The 26,751-nt window shown below is 44.4% G+C and overlaps 1 protein-coding gene across 4 annotated transcripts in view; it reads left to right on the top strand.

Moving 5' to 3' along the window:
• The first annotated feature begins 3,800 nt into the window (after positions 1-3,800).
• TRIM59 (tripartite motif containing 59) overlaps positions 3,801-26,751 on the top strand; it is a 29,446-nt gene continuing 6,495 nt past the window's right edge. For 2 of the 4 annotated variants that reach the window (XR_006355757.1, XR_006355758.1), the window contains exons 1-2: positions 3,801-3,862; positions 5,089-5,184. Coding sequence is in view for 2 of the 4 variants with exons in the window: in XM_043997621.1 (XP_043853556.1) it covers positions 3,833-3,862; positions 12,738-13,958 (1,251 nt within the window). In the remaining 2 variants the exon portion in view is untranslated. Of the gene's footprint in view, positions 3,863-5,088; positions 5,185-12,737; positions 14,276-26,751 lie in introns of those variants that run through there. The other 2 variants (XM_043997622.1, XM_043997621.1) reach the window with 2 other exon arrangements.

Genomic DNA, 26,751 nt, shown 5'->3' with positions numbered 1-26,751 from the left:
AATTTTTTGTTTTTGTATTTTTTTTTTGGTGGGGCATTTGGGGTTAAGTGGCTTGCCCAGAGTCACACAACTAGTAAGTGTTAAGTGTCTGAGGCCGGATTTGAACTCAGGTAGGTCCTCCTGAATCCAGGGCCAGTGCTCTATCCACTGCACCACCTAGCTGCCCCCCAAGATATACATCCAAGACGTGACTTCCTTCTCACCAGATGCTAGTTCCACAAAGAACATCCGCATAACAAATAAGCCCATTTATCCAAAATGAGAGCAAAACAGAAATCAGAGAAAAGATACAAGTAAGAGCATATGCCAGACAATACAGATGGAATGAGCTCTCCTTTTGTGAATGAGATAACTTGGCTCAACTGAGAGAGAGTGCCAGATCTCACCCAGAGCTAAATTTCCCAAGCAAATGGGAGAGAGATATGATGGAGATTTTCATCTTCTCTGCATTTCAACTCCTTCCCCAAGTCCCTTTCCCTTCATGGACATGAAGACAGATTGAAAGTGTGGGTCTTCCTGTTGCTGGAAGTCAGAAGAGCCTGGATCTCTCTCTTCTCTGGCTCTCACGAATTCTGCCCACTGGGATCAAATAATGGAATTTGGCAGACGCCCATGGGCCCCACCTGATTTAGTATTATTTGAATTGGGTGAGAATGAGAAACTAAGTACCTACTTGGGGATGATTGGATGGAGGCCACACCTGGCTGGCCCTGAGGCCCTCCCCTTTGGGGGAGGGGGAGAGAGAGTAGGAAGGGGAACACTCTCTCTGGGAAGCTCTCTTTTTTTTGGTGAGCTGGGGAGCACACCAGAGAGGGACTGCACAGCTGACTCTCATTGAAAGTACAGGCCCCAGGTGGTGAGTTTGTGGAAGCGAGGCCAGCTCTTTGAGCTAGCTGACCTGGAAGCAAGTTTGGGGTTTGAGTCAGTCTTTGCTAGAGCCAGGGAGCTTATTCATTTTCTCTTCCCCTATTTCCTTATCCCTGGCTTTATTAATAAAACCTGGTTTGTTTTTGGAAAAGAGGCTGTTAATCTCCTTTCCTCTTAGCCTGGGAGAAATAACTAAAAAAAGGCAGTTTGGAATGGAGGAAATTTTGGAACTAGAGGTCCCTCATTATTTTCTGAACCCCAATATTATGGTGAGCCACCCAATTAACTCTCCCTATAATAAATTTGGCCTTTACACCACCTCTCATGCAGGTATAGAGCACTGACCTCCACCAAAGGAGAGTCCCATTCAATTGGCTCTTTGAGCCTAGGGTGACATTCCTGGGCTGAAACTCTGCAGAACCTGCAAAGATCAGTTAGGTTTGTATGTTTGTGATAATAAAGTTTTAAGTAAATATGCCTTTGTAAAAGTAGATCTGACTGTTAATGGTTAAATGGAACTGGGGCTCAGGAGATGCTGGAGTCATTGGCAAAGAGCAGAGACACCCTCAAGAGAGTGCTGGGTGAAGGGATGAAATATAACACACTTGGGGCAGCTAGGTGGCGCAGTGGATAGAGCACAGGCCCTGGAGTCAGGAATACCTGAGTTCAAATCCGGGCTCAGACACAACACTTACTAGCTGTGTGACCCTGGGCAAGTCACTTAACCCTAATTGCCTCACCAAAAAAAAAAAAAAAGAAATGTAACACTCTTCAGGCCTGATAATCCCAGGTCCTTGGGAGGTTGGGGGGAAAGGTAGTCAGAGTTACAGGTGTAATAAGGGACCCTGCTCCCATAGAGCCTACTCATAGTTGCCCTTCCTGGCTCCAGTTGACCCCACAGGAGCTTGGGGGCCTGTTTTCAGTTATACATTGCTGAAGGACTTGCATTTTGAAAGGATGATACATTGGCAGCTAAGCCAAAGGACACTCCCACACATACCCAGGACACTCCCATTCACTGGATCTTTTAAAAGGAGAAACAGCTACTTGTTAGGGCTCATGGACCAAATCATTCCTTTGTCAAGTAGTGAGTTCCCTGTGAGGGGGGTGGCAGGGTGTGTGGAGGGAGTGTGTTCTTAGCCTCAATCCCACTCCCATGGGGAGTGATCGGTGCCTCAGCCCCTTTCCCCTCTTCCTGCATCCTTTCCTAGGCCCCTAGGTGTGTCTAGGCTTAGTTTGACAGTTCTGAAGGCCCTGAGTCAATTGTAGAATCTTCATCAGAGGAGACAGCTACTGACGACTAGCATTGTCCCAATCTTGGCCTCTTTTAGCTCTGACCTTTCCCCGGAATTGTTTGGACAGTGCATCGGCAAGGTGACATGTAAAATACCTAATCAGCATTCCTGCAGGTTCCTGATAAGGTTTAAGTATTTGCCTCCTTATATACCTTAACTGAGCCTTGTTTTAAGTCAGTGTCAATGCGTGCTGGTCTTTTGTGTTTTAGTATTTCTTTGTGTGTACGGATGACATATCTGACCCACGCCTGATTCATAGTCTACATCGAGTACCCTTCTACTTGGGCAGACCAAGACCACCCAAGACTTAAACTTAAGGGGACCTAATGAGCCACGGAGTAAGAGAAAGGAGCCTCATCCCTTTCTCCTAAGAGGCCAGACTCCTCAAACTCATTCTGGTCTAACTGCAGGCAGAGGCAGAGGTCATGAACTCAGAACAAGGGTTCTCAACCCAGGGTCCTGGAAATTGTTCCTCTTTCCTTAATTTATACCTAGAGCCTAAAATCCTACTTTCTGCAAGAAGCCTCTGCTGATCCCCCTCGGTACCCGATCCCCCTCGCTGATGATCCCCCTGGGTGCCGATCCTTCAGCTGTTCACAGGCGGTCTCTCCTGCCTGACTCAGACCCAGGGCTCCCGGATCACAGGCGCCTTTCTCGGCGGCTCCAGCACGTGGCTCAGGGCCGGCAGAAGGAAATTGACCAAAGTTTGTTGCAGGGCCCGACTGTGGCCATGGAGTCGGGCTCCTCTGGGTCCTGCTATGATACTATGATACAAGAATACTTTATCCTCTGAGAAGGGTCCGGGTGGGGCAGCTAGGTGGCGCAGTGGATAGAGCACCTGCCCTGGAGTCAGGAGGACCTGAGTTCAAATCTGCCCTCAGACACTTAACACTTACTAGCTGCGGGACCCTGGGCAACTCACTTAACCCCAAATTGCCTTACTTAAAAAAAAAAAAAGTCTGAAACATGAGAAGGGTCCGGGGGCATCGGCCGGGAGAGCCCAGGGTGGGGAGCCGCAGGGCCCGGGGAGGAAGCGCGCGTTGGCTGCGGGCGAGCGATGTACAAATATCGACTCGTTTGAGCGTGGCGAGAAGCCCAGGAGGTGGGTGCCGTGGATACACCCATTTTACAACGGGGGAAACCGAGCCTGGGTCACCCAGCTCACACTGGTGCACTGGAACTCCAAGCTTCCGGCCTACAGGCCGGGCGCTCTATCCAACAGGTGATTGACAGCGGCTGGAATGAGAAGCGGAGCGCACGCGCCTAGCCTCCGGGTCCGAGCACTCAAGCGCCAGGGAGAGGGGGAGGGGGCGGAAGAAATGTATCCGCTTCTCTCCGCGCAGGCGCAGCGCCTGCGCGGTGTCCTGCGTCCGCTCCCGCCCCAGCCGCGGCCGTTGATGGCCGGCCGTTGCCTTTCGAAAGACGCGCGCGGCTCCACTGGGTGCGGTGGGAGGGGGAAGGGAGCAGTTATCTCCAGCGGTTGAAAAATGCCCGGGCTGCCGCGCCTGCGCCGTGGAGTCCCGGAAGCTCCGCCCCGTCCCGCGCACCTCCCTGGCCCCAGGCTGGGGAGGGACCGGGGCCGGGCCGGGGCGGAGTTGGGGGCGGAGCCGGGGGCGGAGCGAGGGATCAAAGTTTAACCCGGAGGAGCCGAACGGTCCAGTGTCCCCTGCATGTGCCGGGAAAGAGAGCGGCTGGCTGCGGTGAGTGTGTCTGCGGGGGGCGAGGAGGGGGCCTGGGGCGCAACCTGGACTTGGTGGGGAGGAGAAGAAGAGGGGAGCCCCGGCGCCCCCCCATGCCGCTGCTTTGCCTGCACTTCCTGCACCCCTTGGCTTCTTATCCTTCCGCCTGCGGACCCCGCTTGGCTCCCCCTCTTTGCCTTCATTCCCCTACCTGCTTCCCCCTCTGCCTCTGTTTACCCCTTTGCCTCTCTCCTCTAGCTTCTATTTCTCCCTACCACTGTCTCCCCCCTTGGGTCACCCCAACTTGTTTCCTTCCCCCCCTCTGTCTCCCCCTCTACCTGTTTCTCCCCCCTCCCCCGCCGCCCCCTCAGCTTCTGCCCCCCCATGCCTCTGTCTCCCCATTCTTTTCCTCCTCCGCACTCCATCTCTCTCATGCCCACTTTCCTCTCTTCTCCCTTCAGCGGGTCCCTTACCTGATCTCCACTCCCCCTCACCCTCCTCACCCCCAGTACAACAACCCCACCCTTTTCTGGGGGCTGGAGACCCCAGCACCATAAAACATCCCCCTAGACCTTTGTGTTTCATTTCAGCTTTAGGACTTCCCTTAGAGGCAGAGTCCCATCTGGGGACAGGGGAGACAGGGCTGGATCAGGACTGAAAACACATGGGCTCCTGGGCCCCCATGCCAGCCCCTGCAGACGGAAGGGCTGGGGGGCGCCTCTAGACCGTGGTTCTTGACCCCGGGAATTGCAGGTTCATGGGATGCTGGACTCCTTTTTTTTTTTTTTTTTTGCGGGGCAATGGGGGTTAAATGACTTGCCCAGGGTCACACAGCTAGTAAGTGTCAAGTATCTGAGGTTGGATTTGAACTCAGGGCCTCCTGAATCCAGGGTCGGTGCTTTATCCACTGCTGGACTCTTTAGCAGGAACTTTGCCACCCATATGGTCAAGGATTGTTGGGGGAGGAGTCAGTATTGTGGAGAACCACAGACTGTGGGCTTTGAATCCAGAGCCTGCTCCAGAAATACCACCTGTTCCCCAGCCCTTAGCACAGTGCCTAGCACCTGGTGGGCGCTTGGTAAAGGAAAATGGGAGTGGGCAGGTCCTGAGCTCCCTGGCCCCCCCTTCCTGCTCTCGGTGCTGGCTTCTTGGGGATCTCTGCCCTTGAGGACGTGGGACTGCCTGGTCTCTCCACTAAGGGCTGGTTCTCGAAGGCTGAAGATCCTTGGTTTTCCTTTTCTGTTAAGACTATGAAGAGCTGAGAGGGGAGAGGAGGCACACGGGCACAGGAAGGCTCCAGCCTGGGTGAAGAAGAGGTTCTAGGTCGAGATTGTACAAAGGAGGTGAGTTCTGGGAACCACCTGAGAATGTCAAGTGTGTGGCCTGGAGGGCAGAGAGTGTGCCCTGTGTGAGGGGGAAGGGCTTCTGTTCCTGGTCTGGGTCAGTCTGATGCCCAGAGGAAGGCTGCTGGGTATTTTGCTTTGTCCATTAAAATTGATGTTAAAATGTTAAAATTCTCAGTTTGGGGTCTGATTGCAGTGTTGAAGCTTTTTAAGTTTAGTTTGTTTGTTTGTTTTAGAGGAAATAAGGTTACAGCCAGATCCAAATGGAAAATACTTAAGAGGAATCTTGATGGACTTGGTTGTGAGAAGTTTGGGGCTGTGTTGAAATTGTCATCACATCTTGAATGTGACTGAGTCAAAAACCCCCAAATCCCAGCAAACCTTTCTACTAAATAGACCCATGACAGAATTAGACAACAGTTTCTTGGCAATGCCCAAAATGTGTCTTGTAATTCTGTGTACAGGCATTCCTAATGTACCAGTGGTAGATGAACAATTCTGAATGAGAAAACGCTGGGTGCTTTAGCCTGTGTGGGTGGAAGGGAACAAGGGTGTGAGCCCCAGTCTGGGGGGGCATGTCCTGAGTCTGTTCCCAGGCCTCTTTCTTCCTCCCTATATGTCCCCAGGCATTTCCCTGAGACTTTAAAAATATGACTAGTATCATTTGTCTTCCTCTGGAGGCTATAAAATGTAATTAATGTTTTATAGCTACTTATATTTATAGATAAAAGGCAATAAAGTACCAGTATATTAAAATTTACAAAGAAGTTTTACTTTGAACAGAAGAGTGGGTAGTGAAATATTCTTGCTAAACCTTTTTATGTTATGTCCATTAAGTTATCTTCAATTAGTGTTTAGCCATATGCAAAAAAGGTAGGCTTTACAATCTGTAGGGAATCTGCCCTTTTAAAGAAAGATTCCACTTGAGATTCCAATCTGAGAACTAGAGTAGATTTTGTCTTGGTGTTGCTTGGTGTGATTTATTACTTGATTGGACTTACAGTTTGACAGATCTCTGGGATCATTTTACAGATGAGAAAACTGACTGGTAGGGAGGTTGTGAGTGATTGTCTCCGGGGTCCACAGATAGTGTGTAAATTCAGGTCTGCTGACTTCCAAACCCATAGCTGTTCAATGGGAAATCTGGTACCAACAGAGGATGTGAGACTTGAGGTCTTCCTCAACCACCCATGCTGGCTGGTAAAGAAGACATTTTTACATAGGCCACACTGTACATGCAAAATTCTGAAGTCATTCTTTAATAGTATCATCATACTTAGATGCTGAACTAGTATCCAGCAAAACATTTTCAATTTCCAAGATGGCATGAACAATTTATACTAGGCATTTCGATTTGAAGTTTTTCACTGTTGAAGTCACAGATGGGATATTCTCTGTCCATTTCTTTGTTATATGCCTGAAAAATTGCTATCTGGAAATCTGGCCTTATGTCAGGGCAGAGGAATGAGTTTCAAAGACCCATGTTTGGGGAAGGTGCTGGTTACTATGTTACTAATGGTCTTGTCCCATATAAGTGACTAGATAGTGTGGCATTTCATGCGTTACTAACTCAGGAAAAAGATGCCTGACCATGTTAGGTACTGCCTTCTTAACACTACAGTAAACTAGTTTCAGGAAACTTTGAAAAACAAACAAACAAAACCAACTTCTATTTAGAAGACCAGATCACAACCGGCCTCCAACCTCTGTATGGTTTGAAACAGGGGGGGGGTCTAAATTTTATTTGTAAGTTTCTTCCAGCCCTGTGAACTATGATTCTGAACCTAGGATCTGAGAAATGTGAGTTCTTCCAAATGTGGTAAATTTACTTTATAAGTTACATTTTGTATTATCCAAGGGAATTTTTAGGGCTCTGTTAATGACAATTAGCAAATAGTTTATTTCCCCTTGGAAGCTTCATAGTAAGCGCTATTTGTTTCTAAAATAACATCCAGTACCGAGTTATTAGCCCAATTGTTTTTCCTTCTTTTTGTGTGAGGTGAGAGAAGGAAATGTAAGTCACCAATCTGGGTTTTTTCACAAAATGGGTTTTGTGGCTCGCTGTGGAGGTCCTATGCTAACAGCCCTGTATTCATTCTCTTGTCTGAAATAGATTATAAAGGAAAGAGGCTTAACAGGCTAAGGGAAGTATGCACAGCAACTAAATCATCTGTACTTGTCTTTTTGTGTCATGGAAGAAGCCTAACAAAATTATTTGAAAACTAGACTTCGACTTTTAAATTATGCTTAATGAATGCACCAAAAGATTATAGGGATATCTGCGTAAACACTAACCTATTACCTTTTGTATCAGAATTCTAGAAGTCCTACTTTATGTATCTTTAAGAAAGAACACCTCTCATTCCCAGAACTCATCATGGGAAGAGTAAATAGGATATCTGGGAGAAATGCTTATAATAGGAAGTTATAGGCGTGTAGGTCTAGAGGACCTTAGGCGTCAAGGCCAATTGAATCTTCCTATTTTACAGATAAGGAAACTGAGGCCAGAGATGGGAAGTGACTGATGTTCTTTTAGAGCAGGGTGTGTGTGTGTGTGTGTGTGTGTGTGTGTGTGTGTGTGTGTGTGTGTGTCTGTCCATGTTGGTGTCCCAGATTGTTTTGGCTGGTGACAGGGATTTATTAAGCGCTTAATTTGCCCTGAGTTTCCAGGATGACAAAAATCTTTCTTGAATCAAGAGGCAAAAACTTAGTTTAAGGCAGCAGAAGCTGTGTATGGAAGGTGGTTCTTTGAGTTTAGAAAGTGGCTTCTTCTGCCTGCTTGAATCCTCGAAGAATCCCTAGCCTCCCTGAGTCATTTCCAAACATTGAGGGTTTGACTTTTTTTAATCCTTTAATCCTTGGGACAGAGGATAGGATTAGTTGTAATCACTGAACTAGGTCATTTTAGAGAGGATCCCAAAACAAGGCCTGCCTCCCAAAGATCAGGCCAAACCCAGGGATCGAAAAGGGCTAGGACAGCCACCAGCCAGGTTGCTTTTTCGTGGGTGGTTTTTCTTTTACTTCTCAACTGTGTAGGTAGAGTTTCAATTCTAGCATGTATTAACTTGCAAGTCAGTGAATGTCATCTGTTGTGGTGCCCGGTTACGGAAGCTTTTCTAGCATGCTTTAATAGAGGAATTGTCTCAGATACGCACCTATGGCTCAGCAGGCTCCTGGCTGGTATGGAATGTGGATGAACCCTGCCATGAGCTTGTCATTTTAGGGGCAAAATATATTTTACCCCCTTTTATACTTTTGGAAAATATGTTTTACCACCAGAAAACTCACCTCACTGAATGACTACATTGTGTCCCTATTCCTCTGACATCCCTGACCCTTCTCCTTAGCCAGCACGCCCCTGTTTGTGTTGACTTCCCAAATTAGAGGTAGATGTAACCTCCTTGAAGTCTGGGACTAACCTGCATTCCCCTCTGTTGGCACAGTGCCTGACCCGGAAGAAACACTTAAATGCTTTTCATTCATTCGCTAATTTCCTTTTTAAATAACTGAAGTCTTAAGAAGCACTATGAGAAATATTTTACAATCTAAATAGCTTAGGTTTTTATAAAAAGGAGTTCTTTTGTAATTTCCTTTACAGTTTTCTTCTTTCTGAGCTGACTCTTAGACTTGATTGATTGGTCTGCACCCAGAGTTCAGCAGTATTATTTTATTCAACCAACATGGGACCTCGGTAGAGTGTCTAGAAATTTGTCCGGCAGGGACAAGTCCCAGAAGCCACATCTCAAAAAAGAAATGATCATTAGTTAATTTATTCATTTTTTTGATTTCTGAATTCTTTCCTTCTGCCCAAGAAATGTGATATCAATGATATATGTGAGGGGCAGCTAGATGGCGCAGTGGTTAAAACACCAACCCTGGATTCAGGAGTACCTGAGTTCAAATCCGGTCTCAGACACTTGACACGTACTAGCTGTGTGACCCTGGGCAAGTCACTTAACCCCCATTGCCTGCAAAAACAAAAACAAAAAACAATTATACATGTGAAATCATGCAAAACATTTTCCATATTAGGCAAAAAAAAAACCCCAAACAAACAAGAAAAATCAAGAAAGCGTGAAAAAATGATACTTCAAAGATGTCATGGGGAAAATGGTGGGTGGGGGTCCTTAGGTATTCCTCTGTAAAGAATTACAATCTTGAACACAGTCCAGTTAGAATTAAAATGGTCCTTTATTGGGCACTAGAGAAAGTGACTAGAGGGAAATGGAAGACAGCCTCAAGGGGAGGAGATGGCTTAAAGACATCTTCCTCCCAGAATGGAAGGCAGGCAGAAGCTTTTATTGAGGATTGATGGAGTCACCACCTGAAAATGGAAAGTCCCTTTTGGGGTGGGGAAAGATTCCTGAAAGGGGTGGAGATTTTCTTTTCTTTTTTTTTTTAGAATGATTGTCCTGACCTCTGGAGTCTCCTCTCTCAGGTAGTAGCCAGGCCTGACTTTCCTGCCATAGAATTTTATCTCCCCACACTTCTTAGGTGTGTCCATCCTGAAAGCTAGTTGGCCAGTTTAAAATTAATAGTCCCTTCACTCCTTGATACATCTGTCTTGTCCTAAACCCCATGTCAAAAAGAAGCCACTTTTAATCAATCCTCTGGCTTAATAGTATCATTGCACAGTTTCCCACCCCTCAAAATTACAAACCACTTAAAGGAAACTGATTATTTGTTTTAACCCTCGTTGGTTCTTTTTTTTTCTTTTTTTTTCTTTTTTAGTGAGGCAATTGGGGTTAAGTGACTTGCCCAGGGTCACACAGCTAGTAAGTGTTAAGTGTCTGAGGCCAGATTTGAACTCAGGTACTCCTGACTCCAGGGCCGGTGCTCTATCCACTGTGCCACCTAGCTGCCCCTCGTTGGTTCTTTATAAAGCCTCCATTTTTATTTACCCCATTTGATCCTTACAACAACCCTGGGAAATAGATGCTATTATTATTCCCACTTTACAGAAGGGGAAACCGAGGCAACAGCTAGTAAGTTTCTGAGGCTGGCTTTGAACTAGGATCTTCCTGACTCCAGGGCCAAAGCTCTATCCTCTTCCATTTAGCGGTTCTCAAGGCACTACCTTACAAAGATTACTTGCATTGTTGTGGGGAGGATGGATTGCCAAAAGAATAGACCTACCGGGCAGCTAGCTGGTAGTAGATAAAGCACTACCGGCCCTTGATTCAGAAGAACCTGAGTTCAAATCCGTCCTCAGACACTTGACACTAGCTGTGTGACCCTGGGCAAGTCACTTAACCCTCATTGCCCTGCCAAAAAAAAAAGAGAGAGAATAGACCCGAGAAGCAGGAAGAACTCAAAATGCTGAGGTGGAGGGCAGGGGGCTTGGGATCTGATTGGATGGATTTGGGGGAGGTAGAGAGAAGAGTTAAGGTTTAGTATTTGGGTCACTGAGGATGATGGAGGTGTCAGCAGACACAGAGGGGCAGGTTTTTGGAGAGAAAAGAGCAGTTTTCAGGGACTCCAGAAAGATTTTCCACCTCAGCTTTTCCACCCCATTCCCTAACTCCCCAATAAATTCAGCCTGCTTTTGTAGTCAGAAAACTAGAGGTTGACACCTTGGGGGACTTTCCCCTCCTCAGGCCTTCATTTCTTTCTGTATCACAAGACCCTTTTCAGCCCCAAGTCTCAGGATCCTGTGGGTGCTTGACAAAGAATGGCCCCTGATGGAGGAGGCCGACCTGCCCCAGAGGGGCCCAGCTCAGGCACAAGGGCCTTTGCACCTAGGCTTAGGCAGCCTTGGAGAGACAGCAGGGGTTGGGACTCTGGTAGCTGCCACCCTCCTTCCAAGCTCCCCTCTGCACTTGCCGGGGACTCCGGAATCAGCCCCTAGGTTTCCTTACTAGGAAAAGGTCCCTATTGCAGGCTTCAGTGGGAGGTGCGTGTTGTGGACTATTGAGGGGAACAATAGATGCAGTTGTTTGGAAGGGAGTCACTTAACTGGGTGGAAGGTAGGACCAAGGGAGGCTAAAAACCATCCCTGAGGGTGGGGTCTGAGTGGAATGTGGAATGTTTCACTTTGGCTGATTACAAATCTCTGCTGATTGTCTGCCTCAGTTATTCACTTTCACTGTTAAACCCCACTCACTTTCTGAGCCAAACCCAGAGTCCAGCTCTTCGAGGGCTTTTTAATGGGGCACATCTGGTCTCTTTAGGACATTTTTGCATTTTTCTGGCACCAGTCTGAGTGCCTTGGAGGGAATGTCAGAGACAAGAGGATCTTGAATTAGTCGTCCATAGGCACCTCAAACTCCACATGGCCAGAACAGGGGCTGTTTCTGTTGAGAATGACCCCACTCTGCGTGCTCCCAGGCCCTCAAGCCAGTGGCCCTCTGCCCTCCCCAGTCTCTCCATAAATGCCATCCCCGTCCAATCTTGTCACTCCACTGGCACGTCTCGTGTCCCTTCTTCCTTATTATGTGGCCCCCAGCCTTAGTTCAGCCCCTCCCCTCTGCCCCGACCATGGTAACAAGCTCAGTGGACTAATGGAGTGGAGGCCCCTTGCAGTCTGTCCTCCAGGCTTCTGCAAAGTGATTCCCCCCCATAGACATAGGTCTGTGTCATCCCCATCCACTCCCTCTATACATGGGACTCCCAGTTTCCTTCAGGATCTGGCCTTTTCCAGCCTTCTAACACGTCACTCTCCTCACTGACACCTCAATGCGGCTACATGGGCCTACTCTCTGTCCCTTGAATGTGACTGCATTTGTCCCGGCTGTTCCCGTGACAGCAGTGGCCTCCCTTCTCACTTCTGCTCCTTGGAGTGCCCTGGTTCCTTCCTTTCTCTGTTCCAGATCCCTTTTCTGTGGGTGACCTTTCCAGATCCCTCTAGCTGCCAGTGCTTTCCACTCTGAGAATACTTTCCATCTCTTCTCTCTCTCCTGTCTCTTATATGCCTGATTGTTTTCATGTTCTTCTATAATTCATTCCTTGAGGGCTGGGATATGGATGATCTGCCTTTTTGTATCCAGTGCCTGACACATAGTAAATGCCTAATACAGGCTTATTGACTGGCAACCTTGATCCTCAATTTAAAACACACACACACACACACACACACACACACACACACACACACACACACACACACACACACCAGTAATCTTGGTTATACAGGAAAATGAAAAACATTTAAATTTAGAACCTTTTATTTCATTTAAAAAATCTAATTGGAGTATTTTTAGTTTGATGAACTTTGGCCCTACGTTAAGGTTAGATATCGGCTCTTTTGGAGTATTACATGAGATTAGGAAGTCTTAAACTTACCTTAAGGGGCAGCTAGATGGTGCAGTGGATAAAGCACCAGCCCTGGATTCAGGAGTACCTGAGTTCAAATCTATCTAGCCTCAGACACTTGACACTAGCTGTGTGACCTTGGGCAAGTCACTTAACCCTCATTGTTCCACAAAAACAAAAATAAACTTACCGTAAGTGATGATCTCTGTTAATTCTTTGTTGTATTTGGTTCTTGTTAAATACTGTATCTTTTAAATGATTAGCAATTCGGGGTAAATTCAGTTGTTTTTTTTCCTTTACAGGAAATGCATAATTTTGAGGAAGAACTAACATGCTCCATTTGTTATAGTATATTCGAGGATCCTCGAGTATTACCATGCTCCCATACATTTTGCAGAAATTGTCTGGAAAATGTTCTTCAGGCATCTGGTAACTTTTACATGTGGAGACCCATAAGAATTCCTCTGAAGTGTCCTAACTGCAGAAGCACAGTTGAAATCCCTCCCCCTGGTATTGACTCTTTACCTATCAATTTTGCCCTGAGAGCTATAATTGAAAAATACCAGCAAGAAGAACACCCAGATGTTGTCACCTGCCCTGAACACTCGAGCCAGCCACTCAATGTTTACTGCCTGTTAGACCGCCAGCTGGTGTGTGGCCACTGCCTTACCATAGGCCAGCACCATGGCCATCCCATAGACGACCTTCTCAGTGCCTATGTCAAAGAAAAGGATACTCCCCCAAAACTTCTCGAGCAGCTGACTGACAATCACTGGATAGAAGTTTGTCTGCTTATTGAAAAGTTAGAGGAGCAGAAATCTCATTTTGAGGAAATTATCCAAAGTGACAAAGAAATTGTCCTCCATTATTTTAAGAAGCTTAATGACATATTAGACCTGAAAAAAGATGCTTTCCTATCTGCCTTGCATGGTGTTAGGACTGCAATTGATGAAGAATACTCTCCACAAATTGAAAAAATGAAAGAAATAAGAGAACAACAGCTTGAACTGATGTCACTGACAACATCTTTGGGAGAGGAGGAATCACCCCTTAAATTCCTCGAAAAAGTCCATAATGTTCGTCAGCGGGTACAGGCCTTGAAACAAAAAAAACTCCCTACCATTAAGCCTCTTGAAATTTATCCACGAATTGGCCAGGTGTTGAAGGAAGAATGGTCGAGAACTGAAATTGGTCGCATAAAAAAACTTATGGTTCCAGAAATAAAGCTCTCTTCCCAACAGACACCATGTGCTCTGGCCAATGAGGAGAAGAAACCAGAGTTTGTGAAGATCTTAAGCATTTTTATATTGACAGTTTTTTCAGGGCTATTGATGTTAATAATTTTGTTTAACAAGCACATGCTGCCCATTTTAAATGATGTGAGTTCAGTCTATTTCTCAGAAGTTTCTCAGTCTCTGTATCATACTTTGTCTAGCAACTTGTGGACAGTGAAGGAAACAGTGTGCCACACTTATCATGTGCTGAAGGGATTAATATGGGACACCATTTCCTGTTGTTTCTGAGAATTCAGGTCCGAACTAATTGTTTACCTCTTTCTAGCCAATTCTTAATTAGCTGCGTGAAGTGGGGAGTGGGGACAATAAGATAAACAAAAGCTCGGCCCTTTGCCAGTGATACCAAAAATGGCAACATGTGACCTTTATTGTCTTGTCAGGACTTGACCTATCACGTGTTGGGGCGAAACAAGGAGTGGGAGAAGGAGGCTTGGATGATCAACTTTTGAGTTACTCAGAGTTGATTGTAGTGTTCTAATTCTTTTGAATCAAGATTATTCAAAATTTACTCTTCCATTTTGGCTAATAAAGATTGACTTTTGTAACATCATGACTTTGGATTGTGTTTCTCCTGAGATTGCTTTGCTCATCAGAATTATGTATTCTGAAGTCACCTTTGAAAACTGACTCCTGTGTCATTATTAACATATGGTACAGCCTTGCCCTGACCAATTACTCAATCTTTCCCCACTTTCCCCGTCTGTGACTCCTTGCCCTGGCCTTACTTTGCCCTCCTTGTAGTCTTGACCCTCTAGTTAAGCAGTCAGCTATAAACTGTTGTTGTTCCCTTGCCCCCTTGTCTTAGGGCAGACTGACCTTGGCTTCCCTGCTGCAACAAGCCTTTGCACTCGCTTCCATGTCACTGAATAGGATTGTGGGTCTAGAGCTAGATGGGGCCTCAGAAGCTGTTTAATCCACCTACCTATTTGTTATAGATGAGAAAATGAGGCGTAGAAAGGTTGTGACTGGACTCAAGTCACACAGGCACTTACTGAAGGTGAAATATAAACTCAGGTATCGCCTGCAGAAGCCGCTGTTCTTTCTGCCACATGCCAGTCTTTTTTTTTTTTTTTTTCACATGCCAGTCTTACCTGAACCCTCTTTACGTAGTAGGGATCTTTCTATTTTTCCTGGATTAAGTCTATCACATTCCTCACAGCCATTGTTTCCATCTTTTTCTTCCCAAATCTCCCACATTCACCCTATGCCTCCAACCTCAGCAGTCTTATTGAGAAAATGGAGTAGTCTTGTAGTCTTTTTTTATTTTTATTTTTTTTGCAGGGCAATGAGGATTAAGTGACTTGCCAGGGGTCACACAGCTAGTAAGTGTCAAGTGTCTGAGGTCGGATTTGAACTCTAGTCCTCCTGAATCCAGGGCTTGTGCTTTATCCGCTGTGCCACCTAACTGCTCCTTGTAGTCTTTTCTTCCTCAAAAACCTTTATCACCCTCACATCTTTACTTTGGTCTCTGATAAAGTGGGTGTTTTTTTCAATGAACAAAAATCTATTTTCTCCCCCTTCCCCACTGGAAAGAAGAGAAAACAATCCTTGTCCGAAATAATAGATGACTCCATCTCCATGCTGAGTGCATCCTTTCTCCATGGGTAGCAGGTGCATCATGGGTAGTCTGGCATGAAGGTTAAGCATTGTTAGTCTTTACCCTGTCCTTATTGTATAAATTGGTCTGGTTTTTCTGTTCACTCTGTCAATTCATACAAGTCTTCCCATGATTCTCCGAAGCCAGCTCTTAGAACATAATGTGTGACATTGTATTCATGTGCCATGGTTTGCTCTCTAATCTCCAGTTCATTTGCACCTGTCTGGTTTCCAGCTCTTTGCCACAACAAAGAGCTACTACAAACAGTTTTGTGCATATGGGCCCTTTAACTCTTTCCTCTCAATGCTGCCCTTTTTCCGTTCCGATTCCCAGCTCCTCTCACAGTGCCTGAACGTGGAGAGCACTCGATAAAGGCCTGTTAACTAACTGAATGATTTTGTTTGCTCTCCATAAGCCTGATAGAGGCATTGTTGGGTGGAGGGCCCCACAGTTCAGGGACTTTCAGGGCCTAGCTCCTGTTGTTTCCCACAGCAGCTTTCCAGAAGAATGCATAACTCCATCAATGTGTCTGTTTTCCTTCAGCTATTCCAACTTTGCTAATCTGATGGATGTGTGAGGTGGGACCTCAGAATTGTTTGAGTCTGCATTTCTTGATCAGTAGCTCGGAGCCTTTTTTCATGTCGGCCAGATATCTTGGATTTCTTTCTTAAAAAATTACCTGTTGAGAGTCATGGTATCTGGATGTTTAGGGTTGCTGTTATACTTGTAGGAAATAATCAAAAGGAGAGTTTCAGAGACATCTGAAAAAACTTGTATGAACTGATGCAAAGTGAAGTGAGCAGAATCAGGAAGACAGTTGGTATAATAAAAACAATATTTATAAAGGCAAACAAATTTGAAGGATCAACATAATGACCCACCATCATTCCAGAGGACACTAGATGAAAGGGATTATCCTCTTTCTTCTGATAGAGATGTGATAGATTCCAAGTGTAGATTAAGACCCCTTTTTCCTCAGAAATGGGCTATGCCAGAATTTGTTTTACTTGACCATATATATTTGGGGTGTTTTTTCTTTGTTTTGTTTTTGTGAGGCAATTGGGGTTAAGTGACTTGCCCAGGGTCACACAGCCAGTAAGTGTTAAGTGTCTGAAGCCAGATTTGAACTCAGGTCCTCCAGACTCCAGGGCCAGTGCTCTATCCACTGCGACATCTAGCTGCCCCGACCATATATATTTGTAAAGGGAGTTTTGTATTCCTTGCTTTCTTTATCTGAGGGAAGGAGAGGCAGCCAGGAAGGAGAGAATTTGGATCAGTAAACTTTTCAAAAAGAAAGAAAATTGCCTGTTCACATCCACTGACCATTCATCAAGTGGGAAATGGCTTCTTTTTCTTGTAAATTTAAATCAGTTCAATATACATCTTGGAAATGAGACCCTTATCAATGAAACTTGCTTCAAAGATTTTTTTCCCCTTTACCTATTTTCCCTCTAGTCATACTTGCATTGGTTTTATTTGTACAAAAACTTAAGTTGAAGTAATCAAAATTGTCTACTTTGTCTTTCACGATCGATCCTCCATACCTTGTTTAGTGATGAACTTTTCACCTAACCATAGATCTGAAAGGTAATCTCTTCTGTGTTTCTTACCATAGGACTTTGGAAGAGACTTTGAGGAGGCAGACTGTGAAACTCTGGCTCACTTAAATCCAGTTCTCTTGCAGGTCAATGTCATTGCCCTCTTGAAAACAAAGGGCAAAAATCTGTTTGCGATGCCACCCTTTATGGCTACACTACATATCCATTTGGAGCTTATGATGCTATAAAATGTGAGATGCTGGTTTATATGTAATTTCTGCCATAAGAACTCCAATTTTCCCAGCGGTTTTTATTGAATAGTGAATTCTTACCCTAGTAATTCAGGTCTTTGGGTTTCTTAAACACTAGCCTAGGATGTGTAGTTTGAGAGCTGGTACTAGGACCCCTTCTTTCCTGCCTTTTAATTTTTTCCCTTGAGATTCTTGACCTCTTCTTCTAGATGAATTTCATTTTTAAAAAAATTTGTTTCTAGTTCTATAAGGTAATCCTTTGATAGTTTGGTATGTCACTGAAAAATGAAATGTAGGTAGTGTTTCAATGTTGACTGTGTAGTTGAGCATACCCATGAGCAGTTAATATTTCACTAAATTTGTTTGCATTTCTGAAAAGTGCTTTCTAGTTGTATTTTTATAGTTCCTGTGTCTTGGCAGATAGACTCAAGTGTTTTATACATTCTTTAGTTATTTTTCTTGTAAAATAAGAGATTTATTAGGAGAGAAAAATATGGCGGGGAACAGATCACCTTGGTGACTGTCCCTCTTTAGTTATTTTTGTTTGGTTGGTTTTGTTTTTGTTTTAGTGAGGCAATTGGGGTTAAGTGACTTGCCCAGGGTCACACAGCTAGTAAGTGTTAAGTGTCTGAGGCCAGATTTGAACTCAGGTACTCCTGACTCCAGGGCCGGTGCTCTATCCACTGCGCCACCTAGCTGCCCCTCTTTAGTTATTTTTAATGGAATTTCTACTTTCACTGGGAGAAAGAAATTTTGCCAAGGCTAATCAGCCTTCTTCTGCCCTTGATCCATTAAACTTCTCGCCTTCGGTCCTTTCCCCTTGCCTAGTAGGTGCCACTGTGCTAAGTGCTGGGGTTGCAAATGGGAAAAACAAAACAAAACAATCTGCCCTCAAAGAGTTTACAATCTAATGGAGGGAGACGCCAAAAGGAAGCTGAAAAGTCAGGGAGGGGTAGTCTATGTGGTATGAGGGCAAGATGGGGAAAAAGGAGTGGGAGGAGGCCTGGGTACCCTACCTTCATGGAGGTGTGGAGGGCAGCTCTGGGCCCCAGAATCCAGTCAGGAGTAAAAGGGACTGGTGAGGTGATTGGAAAGATTCAGAGGACTATAGTCACATGGGAGTCCTTGGTAGGTTGTGACGAAATGTGTCCCTTTCATATTGATAATGGTTTGCATTATTTTATTTTTAAGGATGATTAAATCAATTTTATTTATTTATTTATTTTGGTGAGGCAATTGGGGTTAAGTGACTTGCTCAGGGTCACACAGCTAGTAAGTGTTAAGTGTCTGAGGTCAGATTTGAACTCAGGTCCTCCTGAATTCAGGGCCAGTGCTTTATCCACTGTGCCATCTAGCTGCCCCCCTAATGGTTTCCATTATAAAGAAGTTGGTTATAAGCTAAAAAGTGTCCCTGATGGCCTCGTGCACACTGATTTAGAAAACCACAAATTAACATCATCTAGGTTGTATTTTATTGATTTGTTAAACACTTCCCAATTACATTTTAATCTGGACATTGGACATCATTAACACTGGGTACCCTGGGGTGAGGAAGCCCCCTTTAGCAGGACAGGTCAGCAAACTGTCCATCCAAGACACAGGGCAAGAGAACAGCTTGGAGCAGGAGCAGGCATGGTAGACAGGTTCTCCTGGCCTTGAGGCCCAAGCCGCCCCTCCTGCTGCTGCTGCTCTGGGGTCAAGCTGAACAAATCAAGGTGGTGCTCCACATGACCCAAACCCTCCAACCTTCCCAATCCAGCATGGGCATCTTGAAAGCCATTAACTGTCTGACCGAGACAAACTTCATCACAACTATTGAGTCCTGGCAACACTGCTTTTCTTCTGCTGGGCTTTTATTTGTGAGGCACTATGGGAAAGGCTCTGAGAGTTAGGAGGAGAGCTTGGCTCGAACTCCAGAAGCACCATTGGCCAGTCCTTGGCCTGCTTCTTCATCCCTCAGGCAGGCTAGAACAAGGTTGGTATCAGCATCCGAGGATGATGCACGGACACACCTTCAAGTGTTAGGCCAGCATCTGCCCTGACTGTGCCCACCCTGGCATCTTTGCTGCTACTTGAGCCAACTCATTGCCATTTCTTTTGGCGCTCTTCCAAAAATGCAGGCGGGTCAACGAGCCCTTCACCAATGGCTTCTGGGATGGCTGCCCTTAGAGGCCACCCGGGGAAGGTTCCCATTGTCTCAACAACACTAACAGCAGAGAACTCCATTACAGGTTCTTTATGGAATGACTGGGGTGTAGAAAAAGGGAGCTGAGTTAAAAAAGGACACTTGCAAGGTGAAATGTACCTGGGACAAACCAGCCGCCTCCCTGGGCCTCAGTTTCTTTATGTGTAAAATCGAGGGCTCTCTCTGACCCACAAGATGGGAGGGAGCGAACCAGCCTTGGAGACTTGAAGAGCTCAGGTGAGCCTGGCAGCTTGGGGAAATCCCTTCTTGTTTTCATTCTCTCCCTGGGTGGGGCAGACTCCTCTCTGCTGGGAAGGTGGGTGGGGACCTAAATGGGGCTATTCTTCCATCAGCCCGGAGGCTCACTACTGCTCAGGCCTGCTGCTGGGAGTACAGCACACTTCTAAATGAGCTAGCAGGCCCCTCCCCCCAAAGTGTCACCCCCCCCCCTTACCCACCATGGCCTTCCCCATTCCACTCCAGCTGGTTTCGTTTGGGTGACCAGAGAGGGCACGTTTGCTGTGGCTTTCTAAAAAGGGGAGCTCCCATAGCCATGGCTGAAGCACAACAGAAAAGCAAACAATGAAAGTCTTATCTATAAAACAGTTTATGAAAATATATTTACAAAATGGGAAGAGCATAAAAGCCATAGCTCAATCTCACACACACACACACACACACACACACACACAGATTCCTGTTTTACCAGGCTGTCACAACAGGCTAAGGTTCAGCAAAGTCCTTTAGACGCGATGACTTTGGGATTTATTGCAACACTTTTGGTTATGTTGTGGGTCTTGTAAATTCCAATGAGCCTATCGGCAATCTCAAACATGTTATTTCGAAGTGAAATGATTATAAACTGGGCATTTTTTGTTTGTTCCTAAAGAAAAAGAAAACAAGGGATTACAAGGTTTCCAACTTATATCAATGACATTTGATATATATATTTATATAAGCTAAAATTTTCCTAAAATGTTTTAATAGCAGTTAGTTGTAATAAATACCCAAGTATCTCTCTTTGCTCTTCTCCATTAAGCAGATGACATTCCAAAAACATACTTTAATCTTTTGACCAGCCTGAAAACCCAAAGAACACAGGACACTTTTCATCAGTTTATTTTTTTTCCATAAGTTTAATGTTACAATCTACTTTCTTCATGATGAAACAGTGAAACTTGTGAGCTTACTGGCAGAAATTTAGTTATTGAAACATATGACATCTCATTAAATATAAGGGTTATTTCATACTTCAAACATATTTCCCCTTAAACCCATGGCTTTGAACTTTTGCCCCCCACTAATAATAGGAGACCAATGTCTGCTTTCAAGCATTTCTCTTTCAAGTGTATTTTTTTCAGCTTCTGTTAATAGTTAACTGATCATGTACTTAAACATAGCTATAAACTTAACTCTGGGAAGTTGGCTCACCCAAAATAGGGCTTCATTATTTCTTAGTGAAAGAAAAAATGGATAAGCAAAGACTAAGAATATTCTTCATAATTTTCTTCTTCCCTTTTACCTCTGTCCCAGGACAAATGTTAAATTAGAGTTGTGTCCATAACCCTAGATTAGGATGTACCTTCTGGGGCATGAGAGGGGGAGACAAGGAGGGATAGGAGAGGTGAAAAATAAATGGCTGGGTTCTGGCTAATTTTTTAAGAGATTGCATTTCACCCAGCTCAGAAAGAAACCAGGGATTGAAGACTTCCATTTGTTAAAAGTAAATTTAAAAAGGGAAAGTAAATTACAGAAAGTGCCATTGTGATTCCAGTTCACACCTCTTAGTTATAGGCATGAATGTAGGTAAGGCAGCCTGCTCTGACCTTCTGACTAATGTCCTGCGATCTCTCTTTAGGATGCCTTTCTTGCTATCTTCCCCATTTGGGGGGAGGGGAAGAAGGGTCTTTTGGGGGTTACTGAGAAGGGCAGGAGACAGAAGAGAGACAAGACACTTGGGTTTAAGTGCCTGGGGAAGTCAGGCATTAGTTTTAGCCTGGAAAAAGCTTAGTTTGTGAATGAAAAAACTAGACCTAGAGGAGTGACAACTACTACTTAATGGCAGAATTGGGTCTAGACTGCTAAGATCATGTTCTCCCAGATGAATCAAGAAATTTCTCCTCTGACATTTCTTTCCCCTTAAATTATGAAAGACTTCATGCTAACCTCATCTTAGCAGAAATGTATTTATTTTTGGCATATATATTACTATAAAAAGAAGGGAGTCCTACAATCTCCTTTTCCTTTGTGTCATGACCTAATATCTCCCCTTTGATAATGGAAGACATTCTAAATGATGGGGTGGGGGGCAGACTCCAAGCTAGCACCCTACACAAATAAAAGCAATATTCATTTGGAATTGTCATGGTTGTGGCCCTGGTGAGAGCTGATGCTTCATTTGTCCGGCTTAAGAAGGGAGCTGCGGCCTGTCCTCTGTGTAGGAGGTAGAGAATTTGGGCAAGGCCACAATGGCTGAGTCTATTTGGGGCCTGGGGCAGCCAGCCTTGCTTTTTAAAAAGCATTTTAATCTGCCCTCTACTTATTTCTACCCACATCAGTCAGAAAAATTCCTGGAAAGAGAAGTTGGTTTCTACCCTAGCAAACCATGGTTATGATGTATGGTGCCCAACTAATCCAATAATTGCTAGACACTGGATTAGCCTCCTACCTATAGAAGTAATGACCTTAAGAATTTCACTGAGAACCTTAAAATGTGAGGGATCTATTTTTCTCTAAGAACAATAAAGTTCTTGAAATGTGACCCCACTGGTAATGTGTGTGTTATTTCTTAGTGTTGGTACTCATTTTAAACCTAGTACAGAAAGCTGTTGCCAACTCTGGAGATAGATAGCACCTCAGCGTTATAGGAATGCCTTCTAATCAAGTCATAAGAGCCAGTGGCCTCTGCCCAAGCACCGTGAATGAAGTTGGAGGCTGACAGACAAATCTCGGTTTCTGTCTTTGCCAAGATTATCAAAGCACAGGTCACATGCCTGGCTCCTCCCAGGATTCAGCAAGGCACTTCCTCAGATGTGAGTGGGAGTATCCTGAATCTTCTAGACTCCAAAGCATGTTACAGTCCCACAAGTTACAATTGGAATTATCGCCGGTGTCATGATGAGACCATGTTGGGTTCAAATCGGCCTGTCTGCATGAGGTCATTTGGTTTGGTGGAGGGAACCCAAGCAATGGAGGCCAGCCTAGGCTCCTCCAGAGCCCCTCTGTCCTGACCCCCTTCCCTCCAGAGAGCTCTGCTTGGACAGTCAGCAGGATTTGTAGAAACTACTCAGCTCCTCATTTCCTCCCTTCAGCTTTCACTCCAAGTCTTACTCACTCTTGGAACAAAAAGAGAAAGGGATCTTGTTTGGCAAGTCTTTGCTCCCAACTTGGGTTGGAGGGGTGCTCTGTAAGCTTCCCAACTTGTGTAACTCCAACCTATTCCCTGGGGCTCCTGCCCCTTGTAAGCAGTGTGAGTTCTGCTGGCCTCCCCATCTCTTTCATTCTTCACCTTTGCTTCCTGGGCCTTTTTCTTCTGTGCTTTTCAGTATGCTCTGGTCACCTGGGGTCTTTCCAAAAAACACCACCCTGAATTCTCCTCACCAATCAGTGCTTCCTGACTTCCCTATGACCTGACGATTCTCTCCATTTCTCAGGTAGCCATTTGCTACTTTCAGCTCATCACCTAAGATCATTTTGTCTCACACCCTTCAGCTCAGTTGACCCTCAAACAGCCCATGGAGCTGTTATAGCAGGCATTAATGAGCCCTTTTTGCAGATGGGGAAACTGACATAGTAGCTGGGACTTGGCTCACAAATTCAGTCAATGAGTGTTAAAACCACTGGAAATTAAGGAAACAATTGATGAAATTGGGTCTTTAATCGGGGCAGAGGAACTATAGCTCGTGGTATCTCAAAGCTGGGAAGCTAGGAATACCCAAAGATGGGAACAGAAGGCAGGGTTTTTATGGGGTAACAGAACAAAAAGGGAACCGAAAGATTGCTCCAGAGTGACATATAGCTACTTAATGTAAATGAACCTTTGACAAAAGAAATAATAGAACTGCCCCTAAGTATAGGAGTTACTGACTCTGAATAGGAATTATTATTTTTTTTGTGTGTGTGAATAGGAATTATTTAATGTAGATGGACTCTTTTACATAATAACATAAAGTCCGGGGAGTATGGTGGGGTAAGTCCATCAAGAGTCTGGAAATGACAAAGACAGTCAGCCCCAGGCAATTAATTTGTCTGGGAAAGAGGGAACTGGGTGGGGGAATCAGTTCTCAGTAAATTTTGTAGTTCTCAGTGGCAAGGAATTAGATCCCTGTTTTCCCTTAACTCCAAGGCCAGCACTACTTACTGTCCCATGCAGCCTCTGGAGAACTAGAGTCAAATCCCAGCTCACCTAGAGACTGTGTGGCCATTTCTCTAAGCCTCAGTTTCTTCATCTGTATAATGGGACTGTGCTTAAGTCTGAAACAACCCTCACTAGAGTTTGCTTTTCTAGGAGCTTGAGGAAAGTTCTTCAAGTCTTTACCTGCTTTTGACACTTAATACTACCAAGGCTTCTGTTGTCTACCAACTTCCCTGATGTTTCAGGTTCCACATTTAAATATATTTATTTATTTTGCTGGGCAGTGGGGGTTAAGTGACTTGCCCAGGGTCACACAGCTAGTAAATGTCAAGTGTCTGAGGTCGGATTTGAACTCAGGTCCTCCTGAATCCAGGGCCGGTGCTCTATCTACTGTGCTACAGAGCTGCCCAATCCACATTTTTTATTTTTTATTTTTTTAATTTTTTTTAAGCAACAAATATTTATTTTATTTTTTCCAGTTACATGTAAGGGTAGTTTTCAACATTCATTTTCATAAGATTTAGAGTTCCAAATTTTTCTCCCTCCTTCCCTCCCTTTCCTCCCCCCTCCACAAGATCGAAACCAGGTTATATATGTTCAATCCACAAGTGTTCTTTTTATCAGTTCTTTCTATGGGGGTGCATAGTAAGCTTCCTCATTAGTTCCTTGGGATTGTCTTGGATCATTGCATTTCTGAGAGTAGTTAAGTCATTCACAATTGCTCATTGAACAATACTGCTGTCAGTATGTACAATGTCCTCCCATCTCTGCTCACTTCACTATACATCGATGTTCATTAGTCTTTCTAGGTTTTTCTGGGATCATCCTGTTTGTCATTTTCTGTAGCACAAGACCATTCCACTACAATCATATAACACAGCTTTTTCCATCATTCCTCAATTGATGGACATTCCCTTGATTCTCAATTCTTAGCCTCCACCAAGAGTTGCTATAATTATTTTTTGTACAATTTTTCCCCCTTTTCTCTTTTTCATTATTACTATTGTTAACTGTTTCCCTTCCATCCTATTTCCTTCCCCATGATATTTATTCTATTATCCATCTTCTTTCATTCTATCCCTCTTCGAAAGGGATTTGCTTCTGTCTGTCCCCTCCCCCACTCTGTCCTTCCTTCTTTTGCCCCTCTCTCTTTATCCCCTTCCCCTCCTATTTTCCTGCAGGGTTAGAGAGATTACTCCACCCAATTGAGTGTGTACAGTATTCCCTCTTTTTTTTTCTTTTTTTTCATTATTCCCTATTTGAGCCAGTTCTAATGAGATTGAGGTCTTTGAGCCAATTCTGATGAGTGTTAGGCTCATTTACTGCCCAGATTAAATAGATTACTCCACCCAGTTGGGAGTAATTTTGGCGGGGCAATGAGGGGTTAAGTGACTTGCCATGGTCAAACAGCTAGTAAGTGTAAAGTGTCTGAGGCCAGATTTGAAGTCAGGTCTTCTGAATCCAGGGCCAGTGCTCTATCCACTGTGCCACCTAGCTGCCCTGTAAATTCATTTTTTAAAAGTTTTTTTTGTCTGTTTTCTTTCACAACCTGACTAATGTGAAGATGTTTTACATAACTACATATGCATAACTTATATCGAGTTGCTTGAGTTCTTAAGGGGGGCGGGGAGGGAGGGAGGAAGAGAATTTGAACACAAAGTTTTAACAATTGATGTTAAAATTTGTTTTTACATGTAATTTGGGAAAAAATTCTAAATAAAGCTATTTAAAAAAATAAAATATTCTCTGGGGATTTCTACAACTCTCCTCTCTCTCTCTCTCTCTCTCTCTCTCTCCCCCCCCCCCCCCATTTCTCATCACCGTTGATGACTGCTAGGTAGTGGCCTCCATTTCTCATGATCCAGATGTCTCATGACTAAGTCTTCCATTACTCTCAGTCATATCCTCAATGTTGTTTTCTGCGACATGATCTTGTCCTATTCTAGCTTTTAATTATGTTGCTAGAGTCACTGTGTATATTCTCCTGCTTAATTCAGAAAATCAAGCTAATTAAATGACCCAATTCAAGAAGAAAGAGAAATTTGGGTCTGCCCATCAGGGCAGTCCTTAGAAACTGTGGCACTGGGTGAATCATGAGTTTGATGTTGTGGTGTTGGCATAGTTGACACCACAGCTCCTGGTGGAGTGATCACTCCATGAGAGATTGCTCAGAGTCTGACCTGTCAGCATGAAAGACCTTGCTCAGGCTTCATGGTCACTTTCAGGTTCATCAAGAGACTCCAAGGTGCCAAGGTTTTCTCATTTGTAATTGTAATTGTCCCTCCAGTCATTGCCTTTCATCTCCAAACGTTTGTCCCGAAATGCTGTCGACATGCAGCTATTGCTGATTTGGGGCATGTTTCGATGCTCTTTAATTCTCATTCCTTAGGTTTGTGTAGATTTGTGTTTATCCTTTTTTGCCTTCCAGGAATCATTGGATCTTTTTGAGATGTCACCTCTTTGAGTTCTGTTGGAACTTTGCATTGCTTCTAATACACACTGGGTTTATAGTGGATACTCAGAGCATCATTCCTCAGACCAGTGTGAAGGGCATCCTGGCTCGTGGGTTCTTAGGAATACATAAAGTGAAATGGGAGCCAAGGTCCCATTGAAACAAGGTCATTTCTAAAATAATACAGAGTAGGATGAAAAGAGTTTTTAAATCTAGGAATAGAAATACCCCCAGAATAAAAATACACTCACTCAGAATTATAATAAGAGCTAACATTTTTATAGCACTTGAGGGCTTTCAGAGGGCTTTATGTGGATTGTCTTTTTCAACATTGCAATAAACTTCTGATGTAGGTGATATTATCTCCCCTTGGAGATGGAGAAAGAAAGTTTCAGAAAGGTTAAATGATTTGTCCAGAGTCACACAACTAATAAGTGTTTGCGGTGGGACTTGAACACAGGTCTTCATGGCCTTGTTTAGTATGCTAACCACTATGTACTGGTTGGCTTTGCTGAATTACTCTTTGTCTCTCTATCTCTGTATCTCCCTTTCCTTCTCTCTCTCTCTTTTTCCTTCCTTCCTTCCTTCCTTTCCTTCTTTCTCACATTTTATTTCATTTCATTTCATTTTTTTTGTGTGTGGCA

This window comes from Dromiciops gliroides, chromosome 3, assembly GCF_019393635.1.
Source record: "Dromiciops gliroides isolate mDroGli1 chromosome 3, mDroGli1.pri, whole genome shotgun sequence".
Lineage (NCBI taxonomy): Eukaryota > Metazoa > Chordata > Mammalia > Microbiotheria > Microbiotheriidae > Dromiciops > Dromiciops gliroides.
This window is presented reverse-complemented; position numbering and strand designations above follow the sequence as displayed.